This window comes from Lepidothrix coronata, unplaced genomic scaffold (genome assembly GCF_001604755.1).
Source record: "Lepidothrix coronata isolate B3197 unplaced genomic scaffold, Lepidothrix_coronata-1.0 Scaffold3, whole genome shotgun sequence".
In the NCBI taxonomy this organism is placed as follows: Eukaryota; Metazoa; Chordata; class Aves; order Passeriformes; family Pipridae; genus Lepidothrix; species Lepidothrix coronata.
In genome coordinates this window covers 13,155,718-13,174,068 of record NW_016690183.1, presented here as the reverse complement: position 1 = coordinate 13,174,068, position 18,351 = coordinate 13,155,718, and the positions used below count along the sequence as shown (strand labels likewise).

Sequence of the window (18,351 nt, the reverse complement as noted above, 5' to 3'; positions counted from 1 at the left end):
TCCTCTCAAAAATAAGAAAATACATATGAATATAGCGATTCAGTGCCTCCCACACTTCTGGAAGAACTTCCTAGCCCATGAAGAATGGGCCTTCTAGCGATTTTGACTTGCTAGTAAGACAGATAATCGTGAAGAAAGATGTGTAATCACTGTCTTCTTCACTGTTGCTATGGTTAACCATAAAGATTTTTTTTTTCTTTTTAGGTGAGTGCTGGGTGATCAGGTAATGTATGACACTCTTTTATGGCTGACCACTGGGAAAGCATCACTGGAGAAGGAGCTGAATTCCATACAAAGTGGTAACTGTGAACAGCTACTGCTCCATCAAGCTGGATGAGCACAAGTCAACTAATAAACAGAACTAATGAATGTATCCTTTCAATAACAAGTGATACCATGTAATGCTTATACAAAAGAGGTGAGTGGTTTGATGACATAACTTCTGTTTTAACTGCTGACATACAACAAAGTATCTGTGCGTATCTGATAGCAGGACATGGTTTCCAGTGTGACCCTCTGATTTTGCTAAAATGACCACATCTCTGAATGTTGCTTGGAAAAATGAGTACCTCTTCAAACAGGGATGCAAAAGGAAAAAAAACCCTACACCTTGAAACTGTACTTAATGTGGCATTACAACCAGAAAGGATGCTGACCTCTGATAAGGCAAGCTTAGGAGAGGTTAAAGGAGAGATAAAAAGCCAAGACAAACCTGTAGCACTGAGTGGGTGAAACTAAAGTGGGGGAGGATTAAGATGGTGTATTTCCCTCCCAGGCTGGGTTTTACTTCATGAGATTTAAATGAGAGAGTGATCTTCCTCTGTGATATGTCACCATTATCAATATCAAGGAAGTAACAGAGGTTGCTGCTAAGCTTAGCAGGCTTTTCCACTGGGCAGCTAATAGGCAGTGAAGTGTGGAATAGGCATGGCATGGGGAGGCTTAGAATTCCATTTCAGCAGGTGTTTCAAGCAAGGAACATGGACAAATTCCTCACCCCAACACCGCTGCTACCACAAAAGAGGCAGGGACCCAGTAAGCTAATCCCATGGACAATGTTTTCATGCTGCAGATGAGGTAAGTTTTAGGTCTAATCAGTGTGTTGAAGGTGCTTCAGTGATGATCACACTGTTTTTTCTCTATGAGAAAAGGAAAATCATGTAACAAATATGTGCATATTGCTTTGTAACTGCCCTGATTTAGGTATGATTTCATTAAGTATTTGTCTTAACTGAATGAGTTATGGCAGGGATTGAGCATGAAGCCCAGTTGCTGTCGCCTCTTGTCTTCATTTTGTAAAGGAGATCTATACTTCTTGCTTTTTTCGGACTATTTTAACAAGTTCCCTGATGTTATTTGGATGCCTGAATTGTTATTTGCTGCCCTCATTGTGATTTGTGTGTTTCTCACACCGGGTGATGTTAATATTTAATGAATTTTAGACCAGAACAAAGAGAAGATTCAATGCACACAATGATATAAGTACTCTCCTGTGGTAGTTGTCACTTAAGAAATTATTAGGGCAGATTTATTTTTCCTACAGCTGTTGCTTTAGAAGGGCTATGGCTGCAATGGAATTAAAAAAGAATAACCACTGATTACAGATAGAGAAGCCAGCTTGCCAGAAGACTCAGTACATCTTTCCAATGGAAAAAATACTTGGACATGCAAAAATCTATTCTGGAGTAGTGCATAATATGTACCTCTACAGGCTCATGTCTGTTTAAAATGCATGGAAATGTGAAGATGATATCTCCCAGAAAAAAAAATCTAGGTTACATTTATATCCTGAGTTTGTTATGTATTCTACACAGTATAGAGCAAGTTTTGGACTTGACTTGTATTTTTATGGAATATAGAATCCTTTTAATGGTATCTAAATTATCCTATGTGCCTATGCAGCTTCAACCTGTACAGACTGAGATTGGAGGAATAAAGCAGGTTTTCTTTTCTCAGAGAGAGGGATTTTGCTAGTGATGTCTACAAGTTGATCGGTATCAGTTCTCTGTAGTCCCTCCCATAGGTGCAATTTCAGCTATTTTAGGACTTCTGTGGCTTACCTAAAGGTAGGTGACAAGTTGAGTTGGAAATGAAGTGTACAAGTTTTTTAGAACAAAGATGTAAGCTTTCAGAGGTCTTGGCTTTTGGGTTTTATTCTTAAAATGTTCATGTAAATCTATTTGTCTTGCATCTTCCTGGGAAATGAAATGTTTTTGAAATAGTCCTGTATAGATCAGCCTGTCATGCACCTTATTTGCCATTACTATAAGCATTTTTGAAACAGCAGCTCACATGCACCCTCGGAAGAAATAAAATAAGAACGCATAGAAACCTGGAAACATTTTTTAAGTTTGTTGTCAGACTAGTTTATTTCAGAGTGTTCACTTCCCCAAGTGAAACATCACAGTTTGAGGGAAATCGATTTGTAAAACAGGTTCGGGAAGATCTGTCACAGAAAAACGTCCTGCCACAACCCACAAGTGTCATCCCGTCCCGACCTTACGTCTATTTGTGAGTGCAAAAGCTGGGTGTCGGTGATGTCAATCGCTAACATTGCCCCTGTTTACACCCGGGATAGCAAAGCGTGGACCTGCAAAATGGCAAGTGTTAAGGAGCAGCTGCCAAGGCTACAGCCCATCGGGGAGCGACGGACCGAGGGCCCCGCACGGCGGGCCAGGCTCAGGGACGAAGAGCGCGGCCCCGGCAGCTGCGCCCCTGCTGCTCCCGAGGCCCTCGGGCGGGCTGAGCCCCAACATCGCCGGGCCCCAACCCCGCCGAGCCCCAGGCGCCCCGAGGGGGAGCGGCAGCCCCGGAGCCGGGCAGGGAGGGCCAAGGGAAGCCCTTCTCGGGGGGCAGCGGCCCCGGGGAGAGTCCGGCTCCGGCTGCGGGAGTTGGTGCTGCGGCTGCCGCGAGAGAGGGGACAGCAGCGGGGGCGGCGTGGAGGCGAAGGGAGCTCGGTGGCCCCGGCCGGGCGAGCAGCCGGGGAGCGGAGCCCCGCCGAGGAGTTCTCGGCGGACAGCCTCCGACCCCTCGCTCCCTCCCGTCCTTCCTTCCCTCTTTCCCTCTCCCCGCTCGCTGGCGGCCGGCGAAACCCGCCCTCAGGCACGGAGGGCACTGACACGAGTCGGGCTGCGGAGCTGAGGACAAGCCCGCCGGAGGCAGCCGGCGCCGCCGCGTTCTGCCCAGGTACCGGGGTTTGCACCGCCCTGGCCCTGTCCGAGGACCCACGTTTCCTCCCCTGCTACTCCTCGTTTACCTTTTCCTCCTCTTCTTCTTTCCTTCTCTTCTCCTCGATCCTCTCCCGTTCCCCCGCCCCTCCCGCCGAGCGGCCGCGGGCGCAGCCCCCCGACGCCGCTGCCGGGCCAGGCGGTGCTCGGCGGGGACGGGGAGGGAGTGGCCGGGCATCTCCCGGCAGGGAAACGGGGTCTGGGGCTGGCAGCCTGTCTGTGCGTGTGTGCGCCGGGGGGGAGGGAGGCATGGGGGCCGGGGGGTGCCGGAGGAGGGACTATGGGGAGAGGAAGGTATAAGAAGGGATGCGGGCAGGAGAGGGGGGTGATGGAAAGAGGGGGTGCGGGGCCGAGGGGCAGGCGCTGACAGCTGCTTTCCCCGCACCCACAGTCCCCTCCCCCGGTGCCGCCGTTGGGTGGGACTCGCCGGCGGGCCGCGGTCTCCCGTGCTGCTCCTCACCCCCCATCCGCTGCCCGGCGCCGGGGGTCGGTGCTGGGGCGGGCGTGCCGCGGGTGGGCGGGCTCCGCCACCCGACGGCGCGTCCCGGACGCTGCCCCTCAGCCGGCGGGCGGGCAGCGGCACCCCCGGGACGATGCCGCGGCTCGGCGGGGGCTGGCCTGCGGCCCCGCGCTTCGCCCCGCTCGCCGCCGCCCTCCTCCTGGGCGTCCTGTGCCTCCCCGGGGCGCCGGCCTCCTCCCTGCTCACAGGTACAGGGGCGCGGGGGCGCGGGGCCCACCTGCCGCCGGCACTCGCCGTCGGGAGCGGGGGCTGCCTGGCAGTGCGCGGGAAGGGCGGCCGGAGGTGTAACCGCGTGGGTTGGGGCAGGTGAGCACAGTAGCCGTGCCCCCTGCCCTCTACATTTTCATGTTTCTTTTCTCTCCCCGTTTTTTCCCTGCTTCCCCTCGAGGGGCTACGTTTCCTGATATCTGGGGCATGGAGGGAAACGCTGAATCAAATTCTAGTGCAAGCGAGGAGCCATTAGACTCTGAGAAGTGATTCCAACATGACAGAATACCGGCTAATCAGCACTAGGGCCAAAAAGGGTTTTCTAATTTGATTCTGTCTGACAGTCAGCTTGCTAATTTTGACTCATTTGCCAGTTGGCTGTCGCGTGTTAAAAGGATGCTTGGTTTAGGGTTGTGCTGTGCTCCTGGTCCAAGTTCTTGGAGTGTAATGGACAGCTTTCTGCTGGTTTCAGTGAGCTCTGGATCTATCGTTATAGACGTATTCTGCTTTGCATGGAGTACTCGTTATTCTCAACACGTCATCTGAGAGGAGAAAAAGCGTCCTTCTTTGCTATAACTGGGGCACAAAGAAAGTCTAGGTTTGTGCAGCATTGAAAGGCCAGTCATTTCCCCATTCTCCTTGGAATCCTACCGAAACACTGAAAGTCCTTGCTTGCTTAAATTGGGCAAATTAAGGCAGGATTTAAAATCAAAGGCTAGGAATGGAGCAGGGCTCAAATGTGAGTGTAACGAGGACAGTTTCCAAAACCGTCAGGGGAAATTGAAATATGTTAGTATTTTAAAATTTTTATTTCTATTTCAGGATCTGTTGCAAAATGTGAAAATGAAGGGGAAATTCTGCAGATACCATTTATCACAGACAACCCTTGTATAATGTGTGTTTGCCTGGTAAGTTTGGATTTTAGCTAGTAAGAACATTTAGACCTGTACTAAATGTAACTGCACACAGTGGAGAATGTTTCACATAATCAAATCTTGGGTGCCTCTGTTGCCTTTGTGTAACACAAGGTTATCTCAGAGCTGAGCTAATGGAAAGTAACCTAATCCATGATCTGGCAGTCCTTTCTTAGACTTTAAAACTCGGGTACAAAGTTGTACATGACTTTAATATGACATTGTGAAACCGTGTTTACTATGTGAATTTTTGGGGAGAACTGTTTTCAACCAGTCAATGGTGCACCCAGAAGACTTTGCTTGTAGCTTAGCAAAGAGAATGAAAGGTAAGGTTTGGACACTGCTGCTTCAAGCTCCCACGTGTTCAGTGTCACATACCAGTAGGTGAGGAGCTCCATGAGGCTGCAAGGTAAAGGCTTCAATGTGACTGGATGTGCTGTAATAAGACGACAGCGAAAGCACAAGTGATGCTTTCATCAGAGTGCTTTGTTCCAAGGATGATGTTGCCTGCTGTGCTGGGAATGCAGTGGTTAATAATGTTGCTAGCTAGTACACGTTTTGGGGAGAAACATTCCTTTTCCTTGTCATTCTGCTTCAGAGTTAAACATTTTTGGGAGCAGTTCAATTGGACAAGCCAAGCACCAGGAGTAATTGTAAAACAGTTGTTCTAAATAAAACTTCCTATGATATATTTAAAAGAAAACCATAAACCTTAATTTGCTGTTGAATGCAAAGAAAAGTATAACTAGAAAGCTCTATGTTTTACATTTTGGAATTTACAGAGTAGCTGATGTACAGAATGTCTTCTACTTTAGGATTGAAATATCAACACACCCTCTCCCCTTCTTATATTATTGGTATTAATGTTGTTATAAGTCTATAAAAGACGTAAAGAATTGTTTCAGACTGCCTTTTAGAAGGCAATTTTGGCAACTGTAGGACCAAGATCATCTTGAGCCCCCTGAAGTTGATGTATGTCTCTGTGCTGAGTTCATTGTTTTCAAGTGAGACTCATTGATAACTTTTTAGGTAATGTTGATAAAGAATATGTGAAGTACATTATTGATTCTTCTGAGTAGGAGGGGATGGGAAAAAGAAGGGTGTGGGATGTGGCAAGTAAGGAAATCAAAGGGAAAACAAAAAAAATAGACAAAGCTGTGTTTTATCATGGGTCACTCTCCAAAATATGTCTGCCACCACTTTTGCAAATGGAAGCTGGTGTTAACCAGCGAGGAAGCAATTTATCTGTGAAGGAGCAGAAGTTCAGTCTTGGGCATCAGGGCAATAATGCATGAGGGTAAAATACTTGTATTTATAGATCTCTCTAGACCTTGGCTTTATTAAATCAATGAGCACTCTTTTAGTGCATGACCATGAAGAACTGCAAAAAGCATTGGACATAAGAACTCTAAATCCCTGTGGTTTGCAGGGCTTACTTCAGTGAAATGGCAACTGAGGGCATTTGGCTCCCTTCTATGCCAGGAGAACACTACATTTTATTAAGTGTACAGATGCCTAGTGAGTTACTGCAGTTACCTGCCCTGGCTACGCTCTGTTTTATTTCAGCCAAAGGATAAATGTGAGCTCTGTTTCTTGAGTTGGAAGCTGGGGGACTTGGTAGAGAGAAGGAAACCAGTCTGGAGATACTGGCTTTAACACTGTGCATCATGCAAAGCATTGGCTTATTGGACAGCCCCTTGCTGAAATCTTTGTTCAGGCCTGCCACAAGGGAAAAGATCAATTTTAGGAGGTCTAGGGAGAACAGAAACAAAAGAAACAATAAGGTGATTTGTGACTGGGGGAAGAGAGAAACAGGTTGCCTTACATCCAACTAGAAATATTGATTGTTTAATAGCGATTCAGTGGGGAACTTTCTCTGGAAGACTGATCATACTCTTTAAGGGCAAACCTGATGGATGTTCATATCGTAAGAAGTGAGCAACTGAAAAGAAAGCTTAATTAGCTCTTACAGGAAGGAAGCAATTGCTGTCTAGGAGAGAACAGAAAATTCAACAGAGGGCACTTGTGTTAAAAACACCAGTAAAGTGAGTAACTGAAATAGCCAGTTGGATTATGGCAGGTCTTCCCTAGTGGTGATGCATTTCCATGACTACTAAGTGCCATAAATAACTGCACAAGTTATGGAAATCTGAACAGTTCTGGGATGAAGAGGAATATCTAAATAACTCTGTATGTCCCATCCCTGGTGGAATATCTAAATAACTCTGGATGTCGCATCCCTAACAGTGGCCAAGGCCAGGTTGGAAGGGGTCCTGAACAACCTGACCTAGTGGGTGGCATCCCTGCCCATGGTGGGGGTTTGGAACTGTATGATCTTTAAGGTCCTTTCCAACCCAAACCATTCTATGATTCCATGAACTCCCTTCCAGGACTTTCCCCATCTCACGAATGAGAGAAGACAGAACTGAAATGTGGGAATTAATTCATCAAGTGTTTGACAGAACTTACTATGCAAACCATGTCCTGTGGAGCATGGGGATGCATCTGAGCAAGAGGGAAAGAGGGAGGCAGCATAAGCAAATTGATCTCCAGCTTTCTTTTAACAGGCTAAATTATTTGGAATGCTAAAGCAACAGGGGAAAATGTGGTAAAAATTAGAAGCTCATAGGTTATGAGTAAGTTGCAATAATGCAACAAAGACTGCAAAGAGCAATTGCAAAATCAATTCCTTATACACCACTGAGAAGTCTTGGTAGGAAGATGAAAACCAAAACTTGTCTTTTCTCAAAGGTTAGTGAGGACAGGGCAGACTGATCTTCATGGTAGGAACGTAAACAGCAAGAATACAGATAGAGCCCAGACTGGTGTCTGGGGACACTGCTTTGATAAAAGCTTCTATCTCATGTTTTAGAGTTTTATTGGTAACACAAACCCCTGAATCTTGAATACAAGAGGGACGCTGGTGGGAATCTTCTAGAGACAGCCAAGTTTAGCTACCAAACAAGATTAGTTCATTCTTGAGCATCTGCTGTAACATGTGGAAAGAGAAATTGTGGTTATATGGGAATTCGGACTGCGAATCATTTGCCAGATATTTCATATATAGTATGTAGTAAGTCACTCACTTCTAAAATATAGGTAATGCTTTTTTAAAAAAAAGGCACTGCACACACCATAAGATAACTCTTGCTTTGGACTTCCCTACTTGTCAAAATGAAATGTGATGGAGTGCACAAAACAGCACCAATGCTTGTGCTTAATATAAGGAAACAGGTAAGACTAAGGGTGTGCAGGTGTCTGTGTGTACATGTATACTATAGTGCTCTGTATGCAAAAACTACCAGCTCAACAAGCCACTAAGGGTAAAATCTAGAGTTTCCTAATTTGCAATTTATATGTCTATACTTAATGGTCTTAATAATGCCCATAAAAATTTTAAATTTTTATATCTCTAAGAGAACAGTTTCCATGTGAGCTTTTACAATTATAACACTTTAGTGCTGGCATAAACATGGATGAATTTGATCTCCAAAGAACTGGTCATTAATTACAGCTGCCTGCAAGGAATGGTCATTTTAATTTTTTCTTTTCAGAGAAAAACACCAAAGACAGGTTGTAGTTTATTCACAAGGAATTTCTTGTAGGACTGTGATGAAAGCCCAGGTCTCCTAACTCCTAGTCTAATGGTTTGACTACAAAGCCCTTTTTCATTTCATGCACTTCCACTTTACAAGTGGACATGGGTGATATAGTCACAGTCTAACCATACTAGTTTTCTTTTGTGTCTCTCTGACAATGGCACAGATGCCAGGTTTTGGTGTGTCTGCTCTCCTGAGCTTGTTCTGAGGCATGGATGGGCAACAGACAAATTAAAGCTGACTTTGTAATTGAGAGGTTTTGGGAAGGATGATTTATGACTTGCTGTTGCTATCTGCAAAATGCTGTTAGAGCCAGTGTGCTTTGGTGTTCTGCCCACTTCCACTTTGAATGCCTGTGGTTCCGCATCTCTGAGAAGATATGCTATCTCTGGAAAGCTAAAATACCACCTCTCTTTCCATAGGATTTGAGATACTGGAGTAGGGCAAAGAAGGCTGAAGTCAGCTGAAAGTACCTGCTTTCAAGGTACATTCATCTTATATGCTGTTAAACATGGACACTGGAGAAAGTACTTAGAGCTAAAGAGTAAAACAGATATACAGAAGTTGCACTGGAAAATTGTTTTTCTGGAAGCTAGATCTTGTAATAAGTGCAGGACAGCCTACATGTGAAATGCCATGGCTGAGCATCCCATTGCAACTGTGTTTATAGCTAAAGACTTTTCTGATGAAAGGATGGGAAATGCTCTCAGCTGCAACAAGCTCTGTATCAGATGAAGGTAAACATCAAAGCATCTGAAAGGAAATGCTGGATGTAATGGGCAGTAACAAAGACTAAGTCAACCAACTCTGTGAAGAAGAAATATTGTCAAAAAAGGGAAACCGTTACTTCAGATAATGGTGTGGCCCTTGACAGTACCAAAAAAAAAAGTTAGAAAATATATGATTGTGGCATTATGTTATGCTCAATTGTAAAAAAATCTGATGTTCTGCTGGCTTCTGAAAATCAAAGTAGTGAAACTGGGGCTTATGAAGCTGACTGAAAAAAGACTTGTCTGAATTGGCAATGATGAGTATAGTTAAAAATATATAATCTTTATGGTATTCATAATGGAGGGCCCCTGGTGGTCTAGTGGTTAGGGTGCAGGACTCTCACCGCTGCGACCCGGGTTCGATTCCCAGCCCCCCGGGCAGATGGAGCTCGTCAGCCCTGTAAGGCAATCCATCTAAGAGAAGGTCACTCTAAACAAACCTACGTCCTGAGACCCTCACTGCCACTGTCCAAGCTTGCTCGGCCCCGGCAGATGAACCTCAGGATTAAAGGGTGGGCTCAGTTCAGCGCACGCTGTGTCTCACCTAAAAAATCCACTGCGCAGGCTCGAAGGGTTAATGACCTTTCCCAAATCTTCGCTCGCGAAGACTGGCCATTATATATATATATTATATATTTTTCATAATGGAGTCATATTGCTTCAGTTTTAGAAATTGATTCCGGTTATTAAATGCTTTAAGATTACACTACCTAATGCAAAAGTTATCTTCTAAAATTATTCTCCCACATCTGTGGAAAAATGATGTTTTTTCAATCCATAGGAGCATTTCACACACCTTGTGCAGTTTGAGGAGCCCAAACATGTCATGTATGACAGTTTCAGATCTTTCTATTTCAGATGGGGAACTTTTGGGCTGAGGGTAGTGGAGGCATGAGTAAATTTCTGTTAGTAGAAAGGAAACTTCATAAAGATGAAAACTTACCACATTTGGGTAAGTTTTGGACTTTTGTATGTTGAAAATTTTGAAATGTTAGGGGCAAAATGCTATTAACAGAATACTGGCGGAACTTTTGATTAGATTTCTTTTATGTGGGGGTCAGCATTTAAAACAGGCATGGAATATTTAAAAATGTTCAACTCTGGTACAAGTACGGTAAATGATCAAATACAGCAGAGTTTTTGTTGGTACAGCTTTTTGGCTGGAAGGTATCTAAAATTCAAAATAGAAGTAGGCTCACACCTGATATTATGGCATTTGCTTTCAAGAAATATATACTCCAACGTATGCATGGAAAAGACATAAAAATGCTACAGTCGGAAATAGGTGAAATGAGACCCTGTGCATAATTATAGGATGGGAATGTAAAAAGACCACAGAATTAACTTAGGCTGAGTTAAACTTCTGAGTGCTGAGTTTTCTGAAGGTGAGATGAATGCAGCAGTGACAACGATGACAGGTGGTGGTGCCGGTGGTGGTGTGGAGAGCCATGTCATTTCATGCTCATTTGTCATCATCTCCATGGACTCTAAACACCTTGCCAGAAGCAAGCAGAGATCCAAGAATAACGTATCCATTGGCTGGTGGTATGTGTAGTTTCAAAATGAATGTACCAAAAATGTCAGCTGAAAAGGACAGGGGAGAACTGCAAGGAAATAGATAAGTATGCCCCAGCTAACAGTGGCCTTGACGCTGCAAGAGCTTTTAAAAAAAATTTAAAGAGAATGAAGGATTTTATTTTTTGTATGTTCTTTGTGGGGAGAAAGTCTTTTATTATTAATTTTTTTTTCCAAAATATTTTAGAACAAAGTGAGTTGTGTCAAGAACCAGCTGATAAAAGCCAATAGGGATCTTGACAAACCACATCTAAACTAGAGCCATTTACCCCAGCTTTCCTCCTCCCCCCTTCCCTCATGCCTGTGTCTCAAACTTACCAGTTGCACCTGAGGAGTGGTAATCATATGTCTCAACCTTTTATCACTTAAATCCAGAACAGAAGGAAATAAATGTGAGCCAGAAAGTGTAACCTAGTGTTGGAAATCTGAGAAAAGTTTGGAGACAGGGGCTCAGGAAACTAGAAATCAGAGCTTTGATTGGCATAAGTTTTATTCAGCATGAAACATCATTGTGTAGTTTAAATTTCCGCTTTTAAATCCAAATGCCTAATGTAGCATTTGACCTTTGCTCATAAAAAAATATGTTAAATTTGTCATTATAAAACCTAGTGTTCTACCTAGCTTAAACTAATAGATTAGTGAAACCAAATGCAAACAAACAAAAAACCAGAAGAAATAACTTCAGCATTTGTTTCTCTCTGCACACACACCCAACCAAAAAAAAAACACCACACCCAAACCTAAAAACCATGTCCTCATTGCAGACTAAAGCAAAAAAAGATACTAGATGTGTTGGGGTTCTTTACCTGTAGTATAGCTGATTTCTGTGGCACAGTACACAAGTTAAAAGCACGTAGCTAGCCTGAGAGCAAGTGTTTGACACATGTTCAGTGAAGATGGTAGTGTTTTAGTACATGAGGATTCAATTGTTGTTGCATCAAGGTATAATGTGGCCCAGATGACTTTTAGTGGAGTAGTGCATATTAAAAAACAAAAAACAAAAAATCATCAAACAATTCTTTCATACCTATTTTATTTAATTTAATTTCAATAGTTTACATACATCAACTACAGAGTCTACCAAGACTGCATCTTCTTTCAATTTAAATATTCTTGGTCTTTATTACTTTATAATACAATCAGCTTTCTCTTCACCCACAAAAGTAATAAACAGAGAGGGAAAAAAAGCTGTGATAGAGTAGTGTACTGGTAATTTTCACCCCCATATTACTCCAGAAGAGAATGTTGTTTTGATCGGTGCATGAAGGGTTCCTGAAACACAAACATGCTCCAATATGATGAAAGTTTTATTAGGTTTTTTTTCCAATTACAGATGTATATGCCATGTCTTCAATGAAAAAAACCAACACCACACACCCTAGAAAACAAACCCTGGAAACAAAAAACAGACGTAACTCCAAGTTTGGTACAACAGGATGTCCCATATGTGCTTTGTCATAGAGACCAAAGAAATATATATATATATATGCACACACATACACACATATATGAAGAAAGTCTTGAAAGAGAGAAGTGACTTAAATGAATAGCCCAGAGCTGGTTAATTGCCTGTTGTGATAGCTTTGGTAGAATCTTCTGAAGGACGGTTCAGGTAGGTTCAGCTGTACTTGTTCTTCATTCATGCAAAACGCTTGTAAGACAAGACTTTTACCTGTCTGAGAATGAAACACAAACTAAAGGATGGTTACTCTGGCTTGATGGAGTTTTCAACAGCAGTGTTGAGGTAATGTTTGAGTCGGTTTAGTTCCATATACAGGTATGGCCACTCTGGTCAAGTAGTACCATGTGCAACATCACAGAATCACAGAATATGCAGAGTTGGAAGGCACCCCCAAGGATCATTGAGCCCATCTTCTGGTCCTGCACAGGACACTCCCCAGGAGTCACACCATGTGCCTGAGAATATCGTCCAAATGCCTTCTGACCTCAGACAGGCTTGGTGCTGTGACCACTTTCCTGGGAAGCCTGTTCCAGTGCACAGCCACCCTCTGGGTGAAGAACCTCTTTGTAATACCTAACCTAAACCTCCCCTGATACAACTGCAGACCTTTCCCTTGGGTTCTGTTACTGGTCACCACAGAGAAGAGATCAGTATCTGCCTCTCCTCTTCCCCTCACAAGGAAGTTGTAGACTGTGATGAGGTCTCCCCTCAGTCTCCTCTTCTCCAGGCTGAACAGACCAAGTGACCTCAGCTGTTCCTCATATGGCTTCCCCTCAAGGCCCTTCACCATCTTTGTTGCTCTCCTTTGGATACTATCTAGTAGTTTAATATCTTTCTTATATTTTGGCACCCAAAACTGCACACAATATTCAAGGTAAGGCTGCACCAGTGCAGAGTAGAGTGGGACAATCCCCTCCCTCGACCAGCTGGAGATGCTTTGCCTGATGTCCCCCAGGACACTGTTGGCCCTCCAGGCTGCCAGGGCACCGCTGACTCATATTTAACTTGCCGTCGACCAGGACTCCCAGGTCCCTTTCCACAGTGCTGCTTTCCAGCATCACATTCCCCAGTCTCTAAGTACATCCAGTGTTGCCCCATTACAAGTGCAGAATCAGGCACTTTTCCGTGTTGAATTTCATATGTTTGGTGATTGCCCAGTCCTCTAATTTAACTTTCTCCTCTGAGGAAGGAGCATGGATTGTATACCTGTGTGTTGTGTCTATGCCGTCTGTGGACATTCTGAAGTCCACCTTCTGCACTTTGTTTCATACCCCAGAGCTGCCTCAGTGTGTGTCACATCCCTGCACAGGTATGTTGGCCTTCAGTTCTCTGCTTTATCGTGCCATTCAGTTTGGAGATGTGGAACATAGTCATGTGTAACAGCTTATGGTGAAGCCTTTTGGGAAATCTGCAGGCTAGAAGAAGCTATTTCGTGTTGTTCTCAGACCATGTGGGATAGTGAAGAGTTCACTACTTGCACATTTCTAACACAGTCAGCTGCACTGAGCATATACACATATGCACACAGTGCTGAACTGATTATGGGTCTTGGCAAAACCCTCCTGGAAAAGAGCTGGTGATATGTCACTGTAATGAAGATCCAATCCATCAAGTATGAAAATGAGATTCTCTTTGGTGTAATTAAAGGATCAGATAACTCAAATACAAAAGAATATATTTTAAATGTATAAATAATATGTGGAAAAGTATGAAGGGCACAAAAATGCCATAAGCTAAATGGAAAAATGTAATATAACTTGCAAATGTCTTTGGAATGTGTCTACAATAAGTGCAAAATGGATCAGTCTAAGTTAAGACACTTTTTTTATTGCCAATAAGAAAAACATTATTAAAGAACTGGTCCAATATCAAAATGGCATTTTAAAAGCATACAGTTACCTGTATATAGTTTTTATTAGCTTTCAAGTTTCTTCCATTGAGTTGTTAATGGTTCTTTTAAGAATTATGGTCCTGTAAGTGAATGGCTCACAGTGTCAGTACTTCTGCTGTTCTGCTTTGTGCTGCTATATAAAAATAGATATTTTTTCCCCACCAAATATCTGGTTTTATTTCCCCATCATGTTTTAATAGAAAATATTGAGGGAAGAAAAATATTCAGCAACAACCAAAAAATCAAATGAAAATGCAACCTTTTTTTATTGAGCTTATGGTCAAATAAAAGGCCATTGTGAAAAAAACCCCACCAATACTACATAAAAGCTTTTACCTGTATTACTACTATTAAAATGACTATCATACTGGTACTTGCTTATATTGTATGTAATAACTGCTGTAATTACTTCCTCTGAGGCCTCTTGGCCTCTTCATCATATGCATTAAGCTGCAGCTAAAAAATTCCTAGTCTGACTGTCTGATTGAGCTCTGTGCAGCATTTTGCATCCAGCTGAATCAAGTGCTGAGCTCCAGGTCCAAGTACAGTATGGATCTCATCCCTCATCATCCCCAGAAGCTGACCTTGTGTGCCAAGACCTAAATTTCATCTCTCCTGCTTTTTTTTTTTTTTTCATTTTCCCAGGACTGTGTACCACCACCTCACTGAGAAAATTACATGTCTTCATGCATTTTCTATGATTTGCATCCTTTTTACTTGTTCTGTTATCCATTCTACACATCAAACTCCTGGCTGTAGTTTTCCTTCTCTGTATTGTATATTAGATTTTTCAGAGAGGGAAGCATTGTACATGTGTGTTGTGAAGTGCTATGGCAAAAGGCAGTACTGTGAAAGAGCATTAGAGTCGAGATATATTTGTTCTTGTGGGCACTAAGGATGGCAAGGGGATAAAATGCTGTTTAAAAAAATGGTGCCAGAGATCTGATGTCTTCCCTGACAAATTGAGGCCCCAGTTTTTCTGAGTCCCTGTTTTAAGTAAACCTGTGCACAAAGCTTCAGTGTTAGAGGGTCTGCTGCCCCTTTCTCTAGATGGCCATGGTGTGGCTCATCTTCTCTTTCATAGCTAAAGATCTTGCTTGAGGCATGGAAGCAGCACCCTGCACTCCTCCTTACCCAGGGGGATGCAAGCTGATATGTTGGAGAGCCCTGGCTGGGAAAATCAGATTTCTGACAGCTCATAGGCTAAAACCTGTGTGTTTTGGATTGAGTTTTCTTGTTTTTTGGTTGTTTCTTTTTTTTTAACTGTTCCTGACACATTTATATTCTATTATATTAAGTGGCTTCAATAGGAAATAGAGCTTCCTCAAGGTTTGGGACTATCAAAATATGTTCTGGTGGCCAGCTAGCATCATACATTCGCATCTGTTTTTCTGGTTTGTCTTAGAATTTATTGGTGGCTGAAGAAGAACAGACCTTTGTTGTCTTGAGGTTGTCTCCTCGTCCTTTTTTCTGTCTGAATGGTGATGTACACTTGAGGTGTGGCTTGGGAGAGACAGAGAAGAGCACATAAATGGGTGTAGTAGTTATGATCTGATTGTGGCAGTTAGTGAAACATCTTGATGTTGTGCCACTTAAAAATCATTGGGGCAGGAAGGAGCTGGGCAGGGTGGCTGGGTTTGAGACAAGGTTATTAGCTAAAGGGCTGCCTGTGGGACCTAAAATACTGATAAGAGCAGAAGGCTCTCCTACTACAGGGAGGTTGTTGATCATTTGCTTGTGACAGAGAATATTTTTTTTTCTGTGCATGACAGTGCACAGCTGATAATTTTCATATTTATCACTTTACCCCTCTACCAAACACTCTGTTCTGGGAAGAACTGGGGGAGTTAACTGGGTTAGGTGGACTGGTGATTCAATCCAGAAAGTCCTTTTGGTTCAAATAAATGAATAAAATTGTTTTGGTGGGCAGAATGCAAAGCATGCAAGCCCTTTAGCCTGTAAACCAAGGATTGGTGGATGGGTTGTTTGTAAATTCAGTGGATAAAAAATGCTGGAAAATTAAAATTATTATACCTTAAAATGTTGACAGTGTGGTAGTGTAAGAAACTTTTTTGACAGATGCATGGTTGAGGCATAGTCTGCCTATGATCTATAGACATGAAGAATTTGTGAAGAAAATTGTTGATGTGGACATTTAAGATGCAGCAGAGTGCACTGGTAGTGAACTAGAGGTTGTTTACCATGAAAATGTGGTGGAAACTGAAAAAGAATGCAATTAGTATGGCTTCTGGAAAAATGTCTGTATATGTTGAGTTTAACTTGGAGAGTTTTTCAGTCCTCAAGCAAAAATCATTTGACCCAAAAATCAGTCTGAAGTGGAAATTTACAAAATATCTAGAACTTGAGGCCATGATAGTAAGAAATTCGAATTGTTTAATGTACTTCTTGTTACCTGAAGGGTACATATTTTCTGCCTAAAACTTTATATAATCATTTTAGTATAAAATGAGTATCTTTGATATCAGGTTTTCTGGAGTTATTAAAACAGTTCGCATATGGAAGTACACAAAGGTGGGAGCCAAAGAGGGGAAAAAGAAAACAAATCACCTACAACAAAAGAGAGTTTCACTGGAAGGCAGCCATCTGGAGAGATGAGTAGGCAGCTCCAGCCAGTTCGATGGGCATTGGCTCTTACGTACAAAGCAGCACAAAAACTACTGTTGGGAGAGGATATGGATGTGATGTCACTTCAGGAAAACTGTGCATGACTCTGGAACTCGCACTGTAGAAGGATTTTAAGTACCTTCTGGAGCCTTAATATGACTACTGCGTGTTTGTAGACAACTTGTGACTGTGGCCATAAGGAACTGTTGCCATCAAAGGATTTAAGTTAACCCAATGAGTGGTGCTGAAGCTCAGCTTCTGGCCCAAGCAGCCCATGCTAACTATCTTGTCTCCTCCATTAGGAATACAACTTTGAATAGGAATTTCTTACAGCCAACACACCAAGCAGAGAGCTGACAGCAGTTGCTGAGGATAAGGCCTTACCCTAAACGCCCCTCTCTGTTTTGGGGCCAAGCACCTCATGCTGTGCCATTCAGGATTCACTGCTCTGACCTGGGTGACAGGAGCATCTGCTTTTATATCATAGAGCTTAGTAGTTGGAGTCTGTGGGAGAAAAGCAGTTTATTGTCCAGTGTATTGAGAGTCACTGATGCAGAGATTAGTGATCTCATCTTGGTCAGGAAATTTCCCACTCTTCTCTGGGGTGGAGAAATGCGTTTCGATTGCCCATGTAAAATGCAGCAGTGTGGACAGGCTGGATGAAATGTTGTTCCTCTTCCAACTCAGATTGGGCTGTGACTTGGCAAAGAGGACTTTCTCTAATTGCAGAAGAAGGTACAGTTAATGAAAAATTAAGTTTCTGAGACCTCAAGTGGATACTTTTTAGTTTTCTTCAATTCAGCCCCAAGTTCTCGGTTTTACATGGCACTTGAGTCTCTTGTCATAAAGAGCCCTTCTTGTGCTAGAGGCGTGAACCCTTTAGATTTCAGACCATTTTTCTGCCTCCCCTGGCTGTCCAAGTAGTAGCATTGCTGCCTGAGTTCTTGCTCAAAGAGAACAGTGCTGTCTCACACAATGAAATCATCTCTGGCTGCCTTGAGAGCTCTGTGGACTTTGAGCCAGACATAATCCCTTTCCTGACATTTGAGTCTCATTAATTGAGTTAACAAGATGCTATCTGCACTCCATACTTATGTAAATAGAACCTGCAGCAAAGATCTTAATGGCACCTGATATATCACACTGCCTTTACATCTATCAAGAGGTACCACTGCAGGAGTCACTTCCAAAAGCAGGTTGTGTTCTAGGTCCCATGGGTCCCTTTATAAGCTGTAAGAAATGCTGGTGGTCAAGGCCAACTGTTCAGATGTCTTTCAAGTGTCCCACTGGTGACCAAAACTCACTTTGTCAAGATGACAAATGGCTTGTGCATACCCCATTCACCTTAGAGCTTCATTCTAATGTCAGCTCCATTTACTTGTCAGAAACAGGTATTTTTTTTGCTTCCCGCAGTGCAAGTGGGGCAGGGGAAAGGAAGGAGTGAAGGGAACACAGGCTGAAGAAAAAAATGCTTGTATGGCTTCTATTCAGTGTATTATTATGGTTGAGATTGCAAGATTTGGACATACCAGAATCTGTTTGTTTGTACATGTGCAAAACA

General features: G+C 43.1%; 1 protein-coding gene across 2 annotated transcripts in view; it reads left to right on the top strand.

The window, feature by feature from the left end:
- Positions 1–3,802: 3,802 nt before the first annotated feature.
- The window catches only part of BMPER (BMP binding endothelial regulator), a 147,745-nt gene continuing 133,196 nt past the window's right edge, over positions 3,803–18,351 (top strand). Inside the window, exons 1-2 of one of the 2 annotated variants that reach the window (XM_017823599.1) lie at positions 3,803–3,935; positions 4,777–4,862. In XM_017823599.1, coding sequence (XP_017679088.1) covers positions 3,821–3,935; positions 4,777–4,862 — 201 coding nt within the window. In that variant the 5' untranslated portion in view covers positions 3,803–3,820. Of the gene's footprint in view, positions 3,936–4,560; positions 4,863–18,351 lie in introns of those variants that run through there. The other variant, XM_017823603.1, reaches the window with a different exon arrangement.